General features: G+C 33.5%; 2 protein-coding genes across 3 annotated transcripts; both read left to right on the top strand.

Moving 5' to 3' along the window:
* Positions 1 to 3,751: 3,751 nt before the first annotated feature.
* Positions 3,752 to 8,029, top strand: CAT2 (catalase 2). The gene is made up of 8 exons (NM_001247257.2): positions 3,752 to 3,880; positions 4,027 to 4,123; positions 4,971 to 5,248; positions 5,774 to 6,550; positions 6,980 to 7,069; positions 7,198 to 7,265; positions 7,377 to 7,470; positions 7,761 to 8,029. The coding sequence occupies exons 1-8, from the start codon at positions 3,866 to 3,868 to the stop codon at positions 7,818 to 7,820; spliced, it is 1,479 nt and encodes a 492-aa protein (NP_001234186.2). The 5' UTR covers positions 3,752 to 3,865; the 3' UTR covers positions 7,821 to 8,029.
* A 2,266-nt stretch (positions 8,030 to 10,295) lies between these two features.
* LOC101255650 (phosphoinositide phosphatase SAC6) lies at positions 10,296 to 19,059 on the top strand. Of its 2 annotated transcripts, none has more exons than XM_004232511.5 (21): positions 10,296 to 10,470; positions 11,047 to 11,213; positions 11,306 to 11,389; positions 11,795 to 11,922; positions 12,026 to 12,117; positions 12,993 to 13,050; positions 13,204 to 13,260; positions 13,340 to 13,373; positions 13,491 to 13,571; positions 13,830 to 13,936; positions 14,804 to 14,890; positions 14,988 to 15,065; positions 15,289 to 15,359; positions 15,446 to 15,544; positions 16,316 to 16,415; positions 17,014 to 17,122; positions 17,218 to 17,290; positions 17,678 to 17,771; positions 18,154 to 18,246; positions 18,498 to 18,564; positions 18,705 to 19,059. In XM_004232511.5, exons 2-21 carry the CDS (start codon positions 11,066 to 11,068, stop codon positions 18,833 to 18,835), a joined length of 1,791 nt encoding a protein of 596 aa, XP_004232559.1. In that variant the 5' UTR covers positions 10,296 to 10,470; positions 11,047 to 11,065; the 3' UTR covers positions 18,836 to 19,059. The 2 variants fall into 2 exon arrangements, with proteins under 2 accessions (XP_004232559.1, XP_069149934.1); XM_069293833.1 differs by having other exon boundaries at positions 10,433 to 10,470; positions 11,056 to 11,213.
* Positions 19,060 to 20,518: the final 1,459 nt, after the last annotated feature.

The following is a 20,518-nucleotide window of genomic DNA, read 5'->3' as shown; positions in this document are numbered from 1 at the left end:
ACTAATTAAACCCACCAAATTAATAAACCCGTCACATTATTAATGCAACAACAGAAAAGCTACTATCAATTGAGTTTTTCTTTTAAATATTCGAGGTGAAAATATCTATAGAAGTAAATTATCATACATTCAAGTTTCTAAATAAAAATTAGCGATAAACTTAAAAGTCTGAATATGTTCATCTTAATTATTCTTACGTCTCAATTATATGATGTTACTTCACAGGTAATTTTTTTTCAAAATAATATATTAAATTTTTCAAAACAAATCTTAAATATTTATAAAATATTTTTTTTAAAAAAAGTGCATGAATTAATTCGAGATGTATTACTTCTTTACCTTTAATCATAAATGTTTAATTCAAATTTGAAAGAGAATCCTATTGAAAGTGTCCTCTTAAATAAGCGGCTCAACCTAAATTTTGATTGGCGCTTCGATTCGAACTCGAATAATTTTGGATGTCACTTTCATGAATATATAATTTCATTGTGTTTTATTAGTGTTTATGGCGATTTTGATATTGTAATTGAATTATTAATTGGGTGGGGTTTAGTTAGTAATGAGTGGGTAGTAAGTTGGTTTATAAATTATATTAATAAATTAAATTATAACGATAGTTGAACGCCAAGTAATTAAAAAATGTTAAAATAGTTTAATTTTAATTAAATAAGTGATCAATTTTGAACCCAAATGTAGATGACAAGGGTATTTTGGAGCCAATAGGTAGATGAGAAGGATATTTTGGAGTCAATAGGCGGAATGATGATAGTTTTGTAACATTTTCAATACTTCAAAGATATTTTAAGCTCTTTTTCGTAATTTTTATGGTCAAATATTCTTCATGTGTATGTAATTTATTTCATTAGCCAGAGAAGATTTTGAAGGAAAAATCAACAAAAGAGGTCGTTGTTGCTAAAAAACAACAAAACAAAGCACAAGTAAAAGAGAAGATCATGTGCCTACAAACAAAAAATAGTTCTCCACGTCAATCGTTGTGTAAGAATAAGATACACTCCTATCAAAATTCATATTACTCTAGTAAGAAAGGAAATTTGAAATCATAACACCTTTTATTTATTGGGTTCAAAATATTTATTTATAACTGAACTTTTAAAATATAAATACAGGAATTCCCCCAATACGATTGACAATTGATTTGCCCATATCTTCTCCTATAGCTATAACAACACAAGAAGGAGACGATGATGATGTTGCTGCTGTAATACCAGAGGAAGGTGTTGGAGATAATGTTGCAGATGAACAACAAGCACCAAAAGCTCTTAATGCTTTTGCAGAATTATGTTCAGCTATTCATGGCGATTTGATTTCTATGGTGAAGACCCATTGTACAAATCTCAACATTCTTCCAACAGAGAAAGATGATAAAGATTGTTATTAATCAGAACTTGAATAATGTAATTTAGTTTTTCTTTTTTTATTTTCTTTTATGTGTTGATGGTGTTGAATTATACATCATTATCGCACTTTCAAGTTTTGTTACATTTTGATTTATCAATATTTTCTTCTGTTCTTGTTACAATATCTGATTCTCTTACTCTATTTTTTTTTGTGTGTGGACCTTGTTTTTACCTCATGTATTTTGAAATTAACGTATTTGGATGTATCTAGACACACCAAGATTTAGATACACTTAATTATACAATTCACAAACATTTTACTTCAATTCAATTGTAGACAAATGTAAATTTTATACAAATATTGCAGCGAAAAAGGCCAGCGAATTATATAATTGCAGTAAAATACAATTTTCTCTGGCTTTATACAACATAAGTTTATAAATTGTGTTTCTGTTTTTATATAAAGCGAGAGAAAAACATATTTCTTCTTTCTATACACTTATAATTATACAATATACAAATATTTTGCTTCAATTCAATTGTATGCAAAGCAAATTTATACAAATATTGCAGCGAAATAGACAACAAATTATACAATTGCGCATTATATAATTGCAGTGAAATAGGCAAGTGAATTATATAATTCCAGCGAAATAAGCCAACGAATTATACAATTTAGGCCAGCGAATTATACAATTATATATGTAGAGCGAATTATACAATTATATATTTGCTATGAAATGCAATTATATAAACTTTATTATAACATATAAATATAAATTTTTTATTTGTTATATATAAAAATTATCGTACATAATATCAAATCAAACCAACGAAGATCAATCTCAATCTTTTTGACTGGGCCTCTGAGATGACTATTGAAGTTAAATTTAGGCCCAAGCCACAAAGTCCTAAAAGCCATTGTGCTGAAATAGCGTGGGTTCTAGCACTGATTATTCAGGTTAGATCCTTAATTCTCCGATAGTAGTATCAGTGGTCGTTTGACAAGGAACAAATTATTTTAAAATTAATATGTTTATTTGATTTGATTTTTTAAAAAATTTATATAAAAAATATTATAAATTATAATTTTTTTTGTATATTTATGAAAATATATATCATAAAATATTGATTAAATTTTTTTATAATTTAACTCTAAAAAAATATCATATGATAATTAGTTATGGAGTAATTTAGCAAAAAGAAAGTTGACATTCACTCAAGTACTCTTTGCCATTTTTGCATATTGATGAACCACAATATTTTTTTCTTGGAAATTTCACGTTTTTATAGTTATTTTAAATCTAAAGATATTATAGTGAGTACTTTCCAACTACATGACGTGTACTGTTTATCTTCCTCTTTTTTTCTTCTTCTCTCCAATCCCATGAAAATCCAAAGAATAAAATATATAATAGCAATGTGAAAAGGATCTTCACGTACATTTTTATACTGACAATTGTGTTTCTGCTATTTTCTATTCGTTGGCAAATGTTCCATGTTACATTTTTGTGTGGTTTTAAATGACTCCTTACCCTTTTTTTCTGCCTTTTAGTGGTATCGAGAAGCTTACCTATTTATTGTGGTTTTGTTTCTACCTAAAACTTAGATATATTTATTTGTAAATAACAAAATAAAACAAGATAAGGAAACCTCCCTTCAATACATTATGTTCTCATATTATTTTTCAAGTATTATCCACAGACCACTATTTATCATATTCACAATAAATATAAATTTATTCTATTCGGACCCACATTTTTCTACTACTGATTCCTAACCAGCAGATGACGCCACTAATTCTTGGCCATTTAATATATTTTCCCATTTTTCTCCCATAAAATTATAATTTTAATATTAATAATTGTTTTCTGAATAAGGAGTATATATTTTTTCTCTCTCTTTCTTAGTGAAACATCATTTTTATTACAATCAATTACATTAAACTTCCCTAATTAGTTGGAATAATGTACAGATTAAAATAAGCTATAGACGTTACGTTTATCATCGATTATGTTTATGCTCAATTACCTCTTAATTTTTTTTAATTGACCTTTACTTGTAAGGCTAGTATTTATTTTTTTCATTAAACATAAACTTACTATATTAAGTAGGAGTAAAATCTGTGATATCTTTTTCTTTAATTTCCCTGATTTTCTGTCAAATGTTCGTGTATGGGTGTTGGAGAATTAAGGATTATCAAAATATTCAATGCATTCAATAACTGATAAGCACTTCTCAATAATTAATTAAATAAAAATTTCTTAAATAGATTTTCTGATAGTAATTTAGATTAATCTGTCCTAAAACGGTACGGGACACCATTTAAAAAACCCAAAAGAGAAGAAGAAAGTATTGGATATAAATAAGACGTGCCGGCCACAGCTTTTATTATATTCATTTCCAGTGACTAACTCTATTGGTTATTAAGACCACAAGTCCCCTTCTCTTCTCCCTCTTTTTGCTTTAGTTAATACTCTACACCTCTCTCTCTCTTTAGCTCTCTAATGGATCCTTACAAGGTACACTTGTTCTTCTTCTTCTTCTTCCCTCAAACTTAGCTTTTGATAGATAATAATACTACTGTTTTTGTTATCTCACTTTTACCTAATTGCTAATTTATCTGTGAAACTTATGTATGTATGGTTTTGCTCATGTTATAATGCAGTACCGTCCGTCAAGTGCTTTCAATTCACCTTTCTGTACCACTAATTCTGGTGCTCCTGTTTTTAATAACAATTCATCTCTTACGGTTGGTGCAAGAGGTATGTTTAATTTCTCTCATTTGACTCCTGTATCTTTATGACTACTTCTGGTTAGGGCACAGAAAAAATGTACTTTGCCAATTATTTTTAGGAGTTTAACTCGGAAGCAATGGTTTTCTAGCCTTTTACAATTTTTTTTTTGAAAGTTTTAGGTATTTCCTAACAGAGATCTTAATTTGACATCTGAAAAGACCATTTATCTCATTTTCCTCTTAAACTAATTGCGTAAATACTATTTGGTCGATGTTTGGATTTTTGAAAGTTGTTTTATTTATTTTTTTATTTATGTCTATGGCTTGTAACTTGATTTCTCTTCATCACTAGCTCTTCACGAAAATTATTACTATTAGATTCTATTGTCAAATTTTTGGTCTCAGATTTGAAAGCAATCACCATTTGTTTTGGTTTTCCTAGAGGTTTTTATACCACTCATTATATACAAAAATGGCTGGCTACTATTTCAATGTAGAAGAGCTTCTTCATCCTTTATATGCTTATCCATCTATTTACTGGCTTGAATATATTACTGTATTGACACAAATAGAGCTTTGCATCTTGATGATATTTATATCTGTAGGAAAACTCGAAAATAGGTATTGTTAAGTAAATCTTCAAGGTGTTTGCCAACATAACTAGCACCCTGTAGGACCACTGTTAGTTTTACACAGAATTTAAGTTAAACACACTTACCATGTAAAGAGCTTTTAGATTACCAGTGCAATTTAACCAGTAATAGATTCAAAGGCTATTACCCTACTTTTACGTTCCTAAATCAAGAGTGATGTTGTTGTATGATAAATTCTTTTACATAATTGTTGTTTGTGGCTGCTCACAATTTTCTTTCCAGGTCCTGTGTTGCTTGAGGATTACCATTTGGTGGAGAAACTTGCCAACTTTGACAGGGAACGTATTGCAGAACGTGTTGTTCATGCCCGAGGTGCTAGTGCCAAAGGGTTTTTTGAAGTTACTCATGACATTGCTCACCTTACCTGTGCTGATTTCCTTCGAGCTCCTGGTGTACAGACTCCAGTCATTGTGAGATTCTCTACTGTTATTCATGAAAGGGGTAGTCCTGAAACTCTGAGGGATCCTCGTGGTTTTGCTGTCAAGTTTTACACCAGAGAGGTATGTCAAAAATCAATTTGACGAGTTACAGCTACTATAGTTCTGTACCTTTATACTTCAATTTCCATATACAGACCGGAGTATACATGTTTTGATGATTCCCTTGTTGGTACACGGCTTAATAATATGTACCTCATTTAAATGTTGCCTGGAGTGCTTCATCGATGTTATGTTGCAACTCAAAAATACTACATGGAGTTCATTTAATTTTTTTCGGTAGTGTATCTGCATCCCATAGGGTTCTATCTTTAAGTACCCTGCATATAGGTCCACATGTTTGTTAACATTCTAGAGGTTATGAAATATGAAGTGATTGTTCATGTTGTTTAACATCATACTAGAGACTATAAGGCCCCGTAATATTCAATTCCTCTCAGTGCATTTTATGCTGCTAATTTTTGATGATTAACAACTGTCTTTTTGAGAAATGATCTCATTGCTTTTCAAAGATGCTTGTGTTTGTGATTTGTTGATTGCATTTGATTTTAATCCTTGATTCCTGCTCAATTTGCAATATACCATCAGGGAAACTTTGATCTGGTAGGGAACAACTTCCCCGTCTTCTTCATCCGTGATGGAATGAAGTTCCCTGACATGGTCCATGCTCTGAAGCCAAATCCTAAGTCCCATATCCAGGAGAATTGGAGGGTCCTTGATTTTTTCTCTCATCATCCCGAAAGCCTGCACATGTTCACTTTCCTCTTCGACGATATTGGTATTCCACAAGATTACAGGCATATGGACGGGTCTGGTGTCCACACATTCACATTGATCAACAGGGCTGGAAAATCAACTTATGTGAAGTTCCACTGGAAGCCCACATGTGGTGTCAAGTCTTTGTTGGAAGAAGAGGCAATCCGAGTCGGAGGAGCAAATCACAGCCATGCTACTCAGGACCTCTATGACTCTATTGCAGCTGGAAATTATCCTGAATGGAAGCTCTTCATTCAGATTATGGATCCAGAACATGAAGACAAATTTGACTTTGATCCACTTGATGTGACAAAAACTTGGCCAGAGGACATCTTGCCTTTGCAGCCGGTGGGAAGATTAGTTCTGAACAAGAACATTGATAACTTCTTTAATGAGAATGAGCAGCTAGCTTTCTGCCCTTCTATTGTGGTTCCAGGTGTTTATTACTCAGATGATAAGATGCTTCAAACTCGTATTTTCTCCTACTCTGATACCCAGAGGTATCGACTTGGACCAAACTATTTGCAACTTCCTGCTAATGCTCCAAAGTGTGCTCATCACAACAATCACTATGATGGCTCTATGAATTTTATGCACAGGGATGAGGAGGTATGTTCTCTCTCCTTCCATAACGGAACACATCTATCCATGAATTATAATATCCATGAATTTTATGATATTAATCTTTGAAGATTTTTTGCACTATCAGGTTAACATTTCTTTTTTTACCATGTGTAACAATAAGTTAATTTTCATAGCGAAGGTGATATAGTAACTTAAAAGATGGGGAAATAGCCAGTTATATTGCACTAATATTGTATAAGTTCTTTACATGTCGGTGTATGTAACTTAAATCGTATGCTAATACCACATAATAACGACACGTTATAGCAAATGGCGTGCCTTTAGCTTAGCGTGTAAGTTCATACACATTGAAATAGTTCATGTGATATGTTGACTGTAGTGTCATAACTTCAGTTTATTTACTATTTTAATTATGGTGTTATTTTATAATACATAATGCATGGTTAATTACAGATCGACTACTTCCCTTCAAGGTATGATCAAGTTCGCCATGCTGAGGTGTATCCTATTCCTTCAACAGTTTGCAGTGGCAAACGCGAGAAGGTTTGTTCCTTCTTTTTACCTATTATCTAAACGCGTGAAGCTGAATTAAGAATATACCTTGTGAAGCAGTGTACTAGATATCCAACACAACTTATTTCAACTTTTGTGCACCTGAAAATTTCTTACAGTGTATCATTCAAAAAGAGAACAATTTCAAGCAACCAGGAGAAAGGTACCGCTCATTCACACCCGACAGGTAAACATGATTGGCATATCTTAAACTGTGTTGTTGTTAAGTTAACATTTTCAGTAGTTCTAAACCCATCTCCTTCATTCTGTTTGATAATACTTGTTTTTTCATTCACAGACAAGAACGCTTTATTCGTCGGTGGGTGGAGGCCTTGTCTGATCCTCGTATCACTTATGAAATACGCAGCATTTGGATCACATACTGGTCTCAGGTCAGTACTCTATCATACCCTATATTTATCTGTGTTAGGCAGAGGTGGATTTAGGGTAGATTTTTCTGGTCAAACTGAAGTCGTGCTTTTTGTTCAATATGCAAAAAAATTTAGAAGGCATACATATTATAAGATCATACTCATTCTAAACATACTAACTACAAACTTAGAACTCCTTCTAGACTATTAGGTCAATTTTTCTCAAGCTAGACTTTATCTTGGCAAATAAATTTCATAGAGCAACTATTAGTTCTGTAAATTTCCTGACAATGTTAAATGGATTACTGCAGGCTGACAAGTCTTTGGGTCAAAAGCTTGCATCTAGGCTTAATGTGAGACCAAGCATATGAAGACGAAGCTTTTAAATGGTTTCAGAGGAGGATGCAAGAGTTTTAATAACTCATTCCACTTATATAGCAAGATGTATAATGCGATGGATGATCATATTTAGATGAAATAAGGAGCATTTCCAATACATATGCATTTGTTATTGTGTTGCTGTTGTAATATGAATGAATGAGTGAGTGAAGCAATGGAAATTACAAATAATATTTCTGTACTAAGTTGTACACTTATTATCAGTATTGTCATGAATGTTTTTGGTTCTCAACATATAGCATACAGTTGATTCGTATGGATATGTAAATATGCATTTGCTGCATCCAGAAGGAAATGTTTAATTACGAAGAAGAGAGTGAAGTGCTTTAATAGATGTGGAGCACCAACCCTCTTTTTGAATAAATTGAAACTCGTTGAGGAAGTATTAAATGATGATCTAAAACCTAATGCGTGCAGGCATGTCCCTTTAGCGGGTGATTTACTCTCGAAGCGAAGAAAAGGCTGGATCAATCAAAGCGGTACTAAAAGGCTAGATTAATCAAAGTGATACCACGAGCTCTCTGCCATACACATCTAACCAGCTCACATGGCTCACTGCCTTACGCACAGAAGATTGGATTGGCTAAGTCATGAGTCTTATATAATGTGTTAATCACCTCATATTGATAAAAAGTCTACAGATAATTTCTTTAAAAAAATCAAGAAAGCCATAAAAATAGAATGACATGAATTATACAAGAAGTTCTTTCAATTAAAACGCCGTGCCACTTGGAAGACATAAGTCTTCTTGGTCAAGCCAAAGAGATCAATACAATTTCAATTTATATGAGTTAGTTTGACTTGATATGAAGTTAAAGAAAAAAAGAAACATTTTTAGAAATTTGAGATTAAAAATAAATCAGAGACATGTGTAGTTAGTAATTATTTTATCAAAATGAGCATTTAGCAACGAGTAAATTTTTTTATTATATAAAATGGAAAAAAGAGAGTAAATTATTGCAAACATTAATTAGAGGACAACCTAATACCCAATCTAACATTAATTAGAGGACAACCTAATACTCAATCTAACATAGTGAGAACGGGTATGTAAACAACTTACAAAAATAGTGATATAAAGTACATTGTGTAATTCCCTAGGACATGCAAAGAGACATGAAGTATTGATATTCGCTCGTGAATTTTATTTAGGACAACTTTCACGTATAACAAATATAAAATTTATATTTGTATGTTATAACAAAGTTTGTATAATTGCGTTTTATAGTAAACTTATATATGTATAATTCGCTATACATATACAATAAAACAAATTGTATAAAACGAGAAAGAGTGCAAAACAGAATTGAATTGTATAAAACGAGAAAGAGAGAAATTATATACAATTTGAATTTGTATAAAACGAGAAATAGAGAAAGACAAAAGAGACTTATGCAGGGAATATACAAACGAATCGAATTGTATAAAACGAGAAAAAGAGATATTATATACAATTTGAATTTGTATAAAACGAAAAGACAAATGAGACTTGGGCAAGGAAATATTTGTATTGTATAATTATAAGTGTATAAGACGAAGATATATTCATTTGCATACTTTTATACAATTAGAAACACAATTCATACAATTCTATTGTATAAAGCGAGAGTGGCGAGCGACAGGAAGCAAACGAGAGAGGGAGAGTGGTGAGCGAGAATATAAGTGAGAGAGGGACTAACAAACAGTTTGCTATGGAACGCAAATAAATCAAAGGATACTGCTATATTTATTTTATATTATTAGTTTGTCATTCTATACAATAATCTATTTTTGTTTTACTTTTATGTGGCACAGTTCCAATTTTTCGGAGTATCAAAATCTTTAAAATATATTGAAAGAAAATTTTACATTTAAAAATTAATTTTAAAAAAATATAAATCATTGACAATTTTTTTTTTAAAAAAAAGAAACATGAAAAATTAAGGTAAAAACAAAATTCCTTAAAATCTCTAAATCCAAAAGTACCCTCGGAAATTAAACTTCATCGTCCTATAATAATGTGAAAATGCAATATATTTTTAAGGACGTTACGGTCTTCCGTTAATCTTACTCGAATGTCCCTTATTTTGGGATCTAATGTGATATCTCTTCATCAATGAGGAGATATTGCAGTGCAGATCCAGTGAACTGACCTGTATAGTCCTTTTATTTTATTCAACTTCTATACCATTAAAAAATAAAAATTGATGATGACCCTTAAATATAAAGTTTTATCTTGTTATGTTCTGAGATGCATCCATGTGGGAGCAAAGTAAAATAAGTTTCAGTGTTAAACTAAATGAGTTATTGCAAACATTTTAAAATTATATATTACATATTAAAAAATTAGTACTAAAATGTATAAATGCACAATTATTGATGACTAAAAAAATTTTAAAATTCCAAAAGGTGGCTGATTAAAAATAATTTCAGTATATATAAGAAGGTGACATGCAGTATTATAGGGCATTGCAGCGACATAGTTCGGTATTCCGTTAACTCTACGCGAATCACTCCTTTAGTGCCATCTGTGGTTTTCCGCCCAAAAAATAGTGTCTAACTGAAGCGAATTGTATTTTTTTCCATCTCTTCTTCTTCCCTTGCTTACAATTTTCGGTTTCCAGGCAAATTTTTCTTACTCAGGTATCAAGATTTGTCACTTTCTTGAATTTAATCAAATTTTTTGGTACTTTCATGTAATTAGTTCAATTCGTTTCTGTGATAGGAGTTCAAGAAAATAAAGTAACTTTTGAATCTTGTAATTTCTAAAGTAAAAAGAAAAAAAAAAAGAGAGGTTCTTGAATATCTATCCAATACAAAGAACATAAGTTTTATATTTTCTCTCTCATTGTATGGTTTGATTTTGTTTTCAAGAAAATAAAGAAAGTTTTGAATCTTGTGTTTTTAAGTCTAAGAAAAGAAACATTCTTTTTGAAACATCCATATAGATATATTACTTGTTCTGCATTATTTCGTTCAGTTAATTACATAACAGAGTTGCTCTGTTTGCACTACTAAAATTGCTAAGGATGTCACAGAGTGTACTGAGGTTGACACATCCATATATATTACTTGTATAAACTTAGCTGCTTAATTCTTACATGTGTTGCTGCAAGTATTAGAGATTACGATTCTTGTGTTGGTTTGTTCTATATTTTGCATATCCCACCTGAATTGATTCGCAAAGGCGATGGTTTGGTAATAAACTGTGTGTTTCAGTGTCTGCAGCATTTTAATTATGATGGAGAAGGGAGATCCTTCACAGAAATTATATACAAGGATGCGACTTTGGGAATTTCCAGACCAGTATGTTGTTGAGCCTACTGATGGATCCTGTGGTTCGTGCTTGGAGATCAGCCGCGTAGATGGGTCTGTGAAACTAATAGGTTGCTTCTTTTCCTCTTTATGAATTTCTTCCGGACTTCACTATTTATTAAGCTAATGATATTTCATTTCCGGCACTTGTTCTCTATGTCAGATGAGGTTCCAGAATGCAGTTCGGTTCGTGTTCCCAAAATTCAAAAAATATTTGGTGTTATAGGCATACTAAAGCTTTTGGCTGGTAAGAACTAAAAGATCAAGATTTTCAGCTCTCATGCATACATCAATAATCTTTACATTATCAGGAATAAGTTACCGTTTGTTGCTTATTCTCATGAAGGTTTTGTTTCATAAAATGATCTCAGACATATACAAAGTATGTACCAATGTCTTGGTTTTGTTCAATTATGCATTTGATGGATATCTTATATCTCATGTATTGAGCAAAAGCAGGACTATGAAATTTAAAGGCAAAAAGTTTATCATGTCATTGAAAACATTTTTTTTGACTATTATGCTTTTCTCAAGAGAAGATTGAAAAGACATAACATGGTAGAAAGAAGTTGGAAGAGAAATAGCAATCATGCATTTGATTGGTTGATATTAAAGCTTGCTCTGATCTAGTGTGTGCTGCTCTTGTGTTCAGGTTCATATGTACTGGTCATAACGGACCATGAATTTATTGGATCTTACTTTGGGCACCCTATCTTCAAAGTTTCATCGATGAAATTTTATCCTTGCGATCAGTCTCTCAAGAACTCTACTGCTGAAAAGGTAGGTTTCCAAATTCCTATTTAATTTCCTACCCTATTTCTTTGTAAGCTCATGCTGGTGTCTTCTATTTCTGTTCCTATAATCTTGCTTTGGCTTTTGGCAGAAAAACATGGAAGCTCAGTTTTCGGCACTGCTTAATGTCATAGAGAGGACTCCTGGTCTATACTTCTCTTATGATGTCAATATAACATTGAGGTGAATTGTCTTTACAACCTTCTGAATACCTGTATGCTGCCTTTTTTCTTCTTTCCTTGTCTTGGGGTACCATTAGAAGTTAACTAACACCCTAGGTGATTATTTCAAATTAAGAACTACTTATTAAAATAAATGTTATCATTATAATACTACTACATTGTGTTTTAGCATTTTGGAGGATCTTTTTTTAAATTTTACTCATTGAAAAAATTTATTTGGTATAGTGGAGGAGATGGTATCTCGAGCTTACCATCAGTAGCATTTTCATAAATTTTAAGCCCTCAAAGTCTTCTTCCTGCTAGCGGACGCTTATTTGTTTATCCTATGCTTTTGAGATGCAATTCTACTTCAAAGTTGATGTATTTGCTGTCGGGCGTATTGCTTGTCAATGCTGGATGAGTTGTAAAACTCTAACTACACTTGATTGTCTTATTATGGGATCCTAATGTATAATGTCTTCAACAATGCATGAACGATGAAGTTTAGTTGTTTGTTCTTTATGAAGGCTGTTGGTTAGTGTATACCAAGCTACTTGTTTGAACTCCTCTATGTTGATCTCATATCATTGAACCCCTTAGATGATTTTAGGTTACTTTCCTCAACAACATATTAAGGCAATTTCTCTTCTTTTTACGTTCTTTTTCATCATCTTTCTGTATGGACTTATTTAGGGCACCATTTTAGAGGTGAATTTTATGAGTTAAAAGAACTTCTAAAATTTAAAAGTTATCATTATTTGCAATTTGGAAGTGTTACCTTCTGCTGCCCACATGGAATTTACTTGACACATTCATTTTCCTGATTATCTTTCATCTGATTGCTAAGATATCACAGTGCAGTGTTTAACAGAAAGATACTTATGGTTCACACTGCAGTGCTCAGAGACTGCATGATTTGGGTGATGAATCCAAGATGCTTCCTCTCTGGAGACAAGTAAGTATTTCAGACTTCCTACTGCTGTGATCGCGTAGCTCTGATTGCTTATATTTATCTAGTACATGCAGTAGTTTTCTTGCTTCCGTTATGTCTTAGTTGGTTGACTAGAAACTATGATTTTTAAATATTGCTTTAATTTATTATATGCAGGCGGACCCTCGATTTGTTTGGAACAACTATATGATGGAACAACTGATAGATAACAAGGTCACGTATCTATGTGCTTTGGGTTCATTTTGTTCTCCCATTAGAGTGTTGACTCATTTGTTATGCCTTGCATTTACAGCTTGACCAGTTCTTGCTTCCTGTTGTCCAAGGCAGTATCCTTGTAATTCAGTTAAATACATGAAAATTTTCAAGTATTATAGCTACTTTAACTCCTGCATAACGAGAGTTATTATTGTTACATTTTGATGAATACCTTAACTTATCACAAGGTTTTCACAATTTCCAAGCTGCAATTGGGAAAGACATTATTGATGTTACGCTGATTGCTAGGCGGTGCAACAGAAGAGCTGGTATTCATTTCTTTTTCTTGTTTTTTATCTGAATTTTGCAATTTGATTAAGCACGGTGAATGCAAGTAATGAACAAGGTTGCAAATATTGTTTTGTGTTTTATGTATAGTCATCCATTCTCATTAACTTGTCTATGAACTGAATGCAAATTAATTAGAATTCATGTTGTGACTTGCTCCATGTTATTCAGGTCCTCTGTTTATTTAATTTTAGTCTTAACCTATTCTCTTGATTACTGCAATTGGTTCGTTAATGTAGGCACTCGAATGTGGAGAAGAGGGGCTGATTCTGATGGATTTGTCGCAAATTTTGTGGAAAGCGAGCAAATTATCCAGTTGAAAGGGTATACAGCATCATTTGTTCAGGTACACTCGCTGAAAGTTTGATTGTGACTTTTTTTCTACACTAAGTATCTTGTTGCTCATGAAGTACCCTTTTGTACATATGTAGATAACTGAGGGGGATATCTAAAAATTCTGTCACAGTAGAGTTTGATATTGAATTGCAATTGCTGTGACAAAGTTTAAACTAATGCAGTAACCTTGTATTACCTTCTCTGTTTGCAAGTTGAGTGTGTGTTCCCTCTCTTTTAATGATTGAAGAAGGGGTTGATCAAAAAAGAGAAGAAGAAGGAATCGAGAGTACTCGGGTGGAGAACATGATGTCGTCAAAATAATAAAATAACTGAATCAATTAACATAATGGTTTTTGTTGTTCGGACCATTCTATATAGAAATCCTGCATTATTTCTTTGACATATCCACTGAGCTTACTGTTTAAAGACCAGTTCAATACTCAGTACAGAACCTCTCATCTGCAATGTACATTTTGGTATGGCAAAGAGCAATAAAACTTGATCCTCTGCGGCTCTACCTGACAATAACAAATCATCCACTTGTTACAACTTCCATTAGTTGCTTCCTACAGGCTTATAGCTCACCCGTCATAAGGAAAAGACTGAATCCTCGAAGAAGTAGCACCCAGACTATGAAGCAGTAGATAATATCTCGCATTAATACCATGATAAGAAAATAGACCTTGAGGGTAATTCAAGTTCCCCCTCCCCAACCAATATAGGACTCAACAATATGGAAAAGTGAATCTTTTGGCTGGTAGAGAAAGGGAAGGTTGGGAAATTCACAATCTTAATATAGGTTTAAGCTCAGTATCTCATTTCTTCACTTCTTGTTGAGTTATTCTGTTACTTCATTAAAATTGTTGCTTTTTTATAGGTCAGGGGGTCAATCCCATTACTATGGAATCAGATTGTTGATTTGACATATAAGCCCAAGTTTGAGATAGTGAGAATTATAGAAGCAGTTGAGTAGCATTCTCAGTCTCTTTTAGTTTCTTGATTCTATAACACACTTAATGTGCTTTTCACTCCTAATGACTCTGTTGTGTAACATTCTGCAGCCTAGAGTTGTTGAGCGGCATTACTTGGATCTGAGAAAGAAGTATGGAAATGTTCTATCAATTGATCTCGTCAATACGGTATAATATTTCAACTAATTCTTGGTTTTCAAACTAGTTGATCTATTAGAAAACATAGTTTGATTCTCTTCTTTTTTGTGCGTGTGTAATAATTACTCGGAGGCAGTCCGGTCGTTGATTTTTTTAATATGATTGTATGAAAGAGATTCTATGTATTTTTACATCGATATATCTAGACAATTTTATTTATCGTCCTTGACTTTTTATCCAAAACTCCTATCAGCATGGAGGAGAAGGACGCCTAAGTGAAAAGTTCGCAAATGCAATGCAACATGTTGCTGCTGATGATGTGAAGTAGGTTTCTAATTATTTTTCTTGTGGTAAATCATATGGATCTTCTTAAGTACACACTTCACTCTAATATCTCATGACTTTTGCAGATACTTGCACTTTGATTTTCACCACATATGCGGGCATGTTCATTTTGAACTCCTTTCTATCCTCTACGATCAAATTGAGGATTTTTTCATTAAAAATAGGTATGTCTTTTCTGAGTGTAGATCTATATATAAAGACACACCCACACACATATGTACCCATCTTGTATAGAGTTTCAGTTTCCTCAACCCCTTACTAGTCGTAAATCATTGGGGATTACATGAAAATATGCTCTTATTTCTGAATCTCATCTACCTGGAGATGGGATGTGCGTGGACCCATTCTAGCCAGCATCCATTGGACTAGGCTTGGCCTGTAAATCGTGGAGGGATTGATGGCTTAACCGTAAAGAATTTAACTGTTCTTTTTACTCTTTTTTCTTTCTGGGAGGACAAACCAGTTAAACCTGGCTTACCAATAACTAGTATAGGAATCCAGTGTAGGTCAGCATGTTACGGTTTCATAGAAAGAACTATTAGAAACAAATAAGTGAAGTAGAATGTGACATTTCATGTTATACATCTCTTGAGCAAAAGATTATGCCAAAACAACTTTATGCATGAAGAGACAGCAGCACTAGTAGCAAGGAGAGAGCTCTTTTTCTTATTTGGTTTGAAAATTGGGGAGAAACTGAAAATCTAAACCAACTAGCAGACTGTATCAGGAAATATTATGAGAAAGAGAGAGTGAGAGAGATGGGACGGATAACAATTAATTGCATGGTGTTGTTTAGAGACTTCGAATTTGCATCCATCATGAAGTAATTATTTCTCTAAATACGCTTTCTTTACCACTCTGTTTCTTGTAGTATTCTAATTTTCGTCTCACCCGACCTTGATGTTAAATTTGGATTTCTTACTCTCATGGTATAGGTATTTTCTGTTAAATGAGAAAGATGAGAAAGTTGAACTGCAACTTGGAGTTTTGAGGACCAACTGCATTGACTGCTTAGACCGTACAAATGTAACTCAGGTACCTTCCATCCTGTGGAAACATTACTATCATTGGTGCTTGAGGTGGATGCATACAAAAAATGAGTTTCATTTCTTAGTTCAGCGAGGAAAATACTGACATCACAATTGCATGTGCATATTTTCCATTTGACTCTTTAAGAATTGTCGATTGTGGAAGGATACAACATAATAGTCACTTAGCTGTCTCTGCTTACTTTTGGGTGTTTATCTGAATCTCCTTCACTAGCTTCAAGATATTCAGTTGACAACTTTTCTATACATAGACATGTTAACTAGAGATGATTTGCAAGTTCATAATCTTACTGCCTTTCTGGTTCTAGGCAGGCTTCTATTGAATGTCCCGACTGGGAGTGAATGTTATTTCCTAAAACTAGAAAGTTGGAAGATTCGCTTTGGCTTAATATCTGACACTGTTTTCTATAATTATTCATTTACTGGTCGTGGGACTGGGATCAGGACAGGGAGGGTTGATATGGTTGTGCCTTGGGACTAAAACCACTAGAGAAGCATGTACCAACTAATAGATTCAGATCCACTTTTTTTCAACTTCTCATCACACTTTACGGATGCCCTAATTGATGATGTTTTGTTTGCAGAGCATGCTAGGTCGAAAAATGCTTGAATTCCAACTGAGAAGACTTGGTGCTTTCGATGCTGAAGAAACTATTAGCTCACACTCCAACCTTGACGAAAGCTTCAAACTCTGTGAGAAGTTTTTGCTAGCTGTGTTAAAGCTTCGATCTTGGATAGATATTAAGCTTTTCTACCTGTTTATTCTTTTACCTTAAAACCATTTGCAGTGTGGGCCAACCATGGGGATGATATAAGCATCCAGTACTCTGGTACTCCAGCTTTAAAGGGAGATTTTGTCAGGTAACAACTTTCTTGTTCTGCTTAAAGAAGATGGTATCATATGAAGGCAGTATTAGTACAAAACATATTTTTAGAGAGTGCATTAATATAAATGCATAGATAGTAGGATGCAAACCCTGAAAAAATCCTAAATCAACTAACATTATACAGCCATCATTGACATTGGTACTAGTTTTTGTCCAATTACATTCATATCAAGAGTAAGAATCTGGGATTTGGACTTTTAAATGTCAACTGCACAATTCCATCGATAGTTTATCTCGAGATCATGATGGATATAGCATATAGCTTTATAAGTTATATTAAAAAAATTGATCTTATGACTTCAAGCTTTTTCTTTCGTCAATCAATGTCACGATGAAATCGACATTGTTGTTTGATATGCAGATGTGGTCACAGAACAGCCCAGGGGGTTATCGCTGACGGATGTAATGCCCTAACACGATACTACTTGAACAACTTTGTTGATGGTACTAAACAGGTAATGATGCTTCTTTCGAGCAATTAGTTGTTACTCAGGTCTGTACGTCATATCAAGTTGGTATTCATTATGTGCTGTCACTTGCAACTTGGTTTCATACTTATCTGCCTGTTGAAATTTGGAATGCATTCTTTAAATAGTACTAAGCTTCATGTATGCAAGCCATCTGCAAAGTATTAACTGAACCTAGTATTATCATTTGCAGTGTGCTGCCATTTTATTGGATTTGTTTCTTGTTGACTTCTAGGAGATACTCTCATTAAGAATGTTTAACCTGTTATGTGTCCCAGTATCTAGATTGGAATTGGCTGCAACAACTTTGAGCTTCTATATTTCCAATTTGGACACTGAATTCGTTTATGCTATTTTTTATTTAATGAAGGATGCAGTTGATTTATTGCAAGGACACTATATTCCGGCTGTCTCTCGAGATATGAAACCATCATCCCAAAAAGGAAGCCTTGAGACTAAAGCTGTGAGTCTAATTACTTATTCTGCTGTGATCATGCTTAACATGCACCTATTCATCAGATTCCTGTGCTTAGACCATATTGACATACTAAATTATTGACTTCACCAACACTCTTAATTGCATCTGCAAAGATGTTTTGACTCAAGATCAAAGTGTTCAATCTATTGACTAGTGACCTGTCAGTCTTAACTTTCATTACCATCCGCTGTAACCAATGCCTACAGTTACCTAACAAGTATCATATGTGATAACAGTCGTTTCCTCTGGCATTGGCGCTAATATTGACTGGGTTGTTCTTTGCTATGTTGTCGCTAAGGAAAGGTGAGTTGGTATAATGTGAATGTGTTTCTTATTGTGCTCTTCAACAATTATCTTTGAAGGTGTGTTAAAGAATCCAAATCCTGCTAATGCCTAGCAAGTATCTTACCCATGTTTCCTGTTTTGTACTTCCCAATCCACAGTTCGACATGATCTTCGGAGTCTGATATATGCAGTGGTTTGGGCAAGCATAAGTATGGGAATAGCTGCATTTGTGAAAGCCAATGGTCGAATGTTCTGTAACAGGCCTAGCCTGCACCAATCAAGGCGTTGATTTTTGGGTTCAGAATGCTTGGTAGGAGCTACGTTTGCTAAAATTGCCAGATTTTTCATATGCTTTGTAAAAAATTTGGTTATTGTGTGTTCTTTTCATGTCTTTGATAATTTTCTTTTTGATCATTCATTTAAAAGGTCCTAGTTACATGATTATTTGTATATTGAAATGGTTATGATTGATATTTCTAGAAATTGAATCTCGGCTTCGCCATGATTTGGTAACTATTACTGTTGCTCTCTAAGTTGTATGATCTCTTTGTGTGTCTTATGATCCATTCTCCTTGATGCATTATGTCAATGTCCCAAAGGAGGGCAAAGGTGGTGGTTTAAGCTACTTCTGGAAATGTTATGTCAAGTAGTCATCCTACACAACATAGTTTTTTTTTCTTTTATAATGTCATCTGCGTCAGTTTGACTGCACTTGGACTATTCTATTAGGTATCTTCTACCTCCCACCAAATACTCATCAAGTAACTTTACTAACCAAAGCATATATACAAGAAGAAATCACCTAAAGTTTGTCTTTGTTGGGACCTGAATACTGGTCTCTCATAATTTTCGCTCATTTCATTGACCATTAGACCACACTCGTGTGCAAACATAATGTGTATTTTTAAGGAAATATTGTTTCTACTAAATGAGGTAAATAATTTGGTAAAATTAGATCCAATAGAATTTTAAATCAGAACATAATAGCATCCAGATGAAGTATTTTTAGGGTAAACACTAACTTGGCCTGCTTCATCTATTCCTAATAATGCTTCAAATTTTATTTGTACTACTGAGATAAACAGCAGAAATATGAAAGCTGTAAAAAGATAGCTTGGTAGCCTTCAATACATTACTTGGGATGACTTGGAATGGCATAGGGAGGCCAATAGAGGTGAAATTGAATCTTATAAGTAACAGTGATCCCAGACAGATCCACTGGAGAAGATGTCACGTAACCTTGAACGAACAGAAAATCACCAGTTCCTCCGACAACAGGATGGTTAGATGGCTTTGTATTGTGTGTGCCTCCCACTACTGATATTGAGCCTTTGTAATGATTCATCATCAAAGTGATCTTAACAGTAGATATGCTTTGCAGTCCATTTAACGAGGATGTTATCGATGTTCCTTCAGCTGTCCCAACTATCTTTGAGTTTGAGTTGGGTTTTAGAGTTAAGGGATCTTGGAACACATATAAGGTGCCAAAAGGTGTTGTGGTTTGGCTTGTGGACGGTCCTGCAACACCATTCACTATAAGATATGCTGTTTTATTTATGGTTTCGTGTTGAAAGAGAGTAAAATGGATTGACTTGAGTTCATGGTGATGGTGGTGGTGGTGAGAAATTGAGGTAGCCTCACGACACAAGAGGACGGAAAGAAGAAGATAAGAAAGAAAAGAAGAGTAGCATAGAGAGAGAGCCATTGTACTCTAACAAAGCAATGTGGTTCTAACAGAATACAAATGTTATCACTTTTATAATAGCTGTGTCTGTGTATGCACTTCAACTATTTGATTTCATTCGGTGCCTGCTACTTTTTATTAACACAGTTATCAAGTTGGGTTAAACAAACAGGAAGAGATCACTTAACTTTTACTAGAAATTGAATAGTGATCTGCCCCTACTTCATGAACGCGGACCCACCATTGACTTCAAATCTTACCACAGCCTTTGGACATGGAACTAATGAG

Source organism: Solanum lycopersicum, chromosome 2, assembly GCF_036512215.1.
Source record: "Solanum lycopersicum chromosome 2, SLM_r2.1".
Lineage (NCBI taxonomy): Eukaryota > Viridiplantae > Streptophyta > Magnoliopsida > Solanales > Solanaceae > Solanum > Solanum lycopersicum.
Note: the sequence above shows the minus strand (reverse complement) of the source record. Positions and strands in the feature narration are given on the sequence as shown.

What these genes read in the sequence shown, in the direction of transcription:
- CAT2 (NM_001247257.2), top strand. An exon ending in TCAAGTTTTACACCAGAGAG is followed by an intron (nt 5,249 to 5,773) that starts GTATGTCAAAAA and finishes ATATACCATCAG; the next exon opens with GGAAACTTTGATCTGGTAGG. An exon ending in GGATCACATACTGGTCTCAG is followed by an intron (nt 7,471 to 7,760) that starts GTCAGTACTCTA and finishes GGATTACTGCAG; the next exon opens with GCTGACAAGTCTTTGGGTCA.
- LOC101255650 (XM_004232511.5), top strand. Translation starts at nt 11,066, where the DNA reads ATGATGGAGAAGGGAGATCCTTCACAGAAATTATATACAAGGATGCGA. An exon ending in CAATTGATCTCGTCAATACG is followed by an intron (nt 15,066 to 15,288) that starts GTATAATATTTC and finishes AACTCCTATCAG; the next exon opens with CATGGAGGAGAAGGACGCCT. An exon ending in TTGTTGATGGTACTAAACAG is followed by an intron (nt 17,772 to 18,153) that starts GTAATGATGCTT and finishes TATTTAATGAAG; the next exon opens with GATGCAGTTGATTTATTGCA.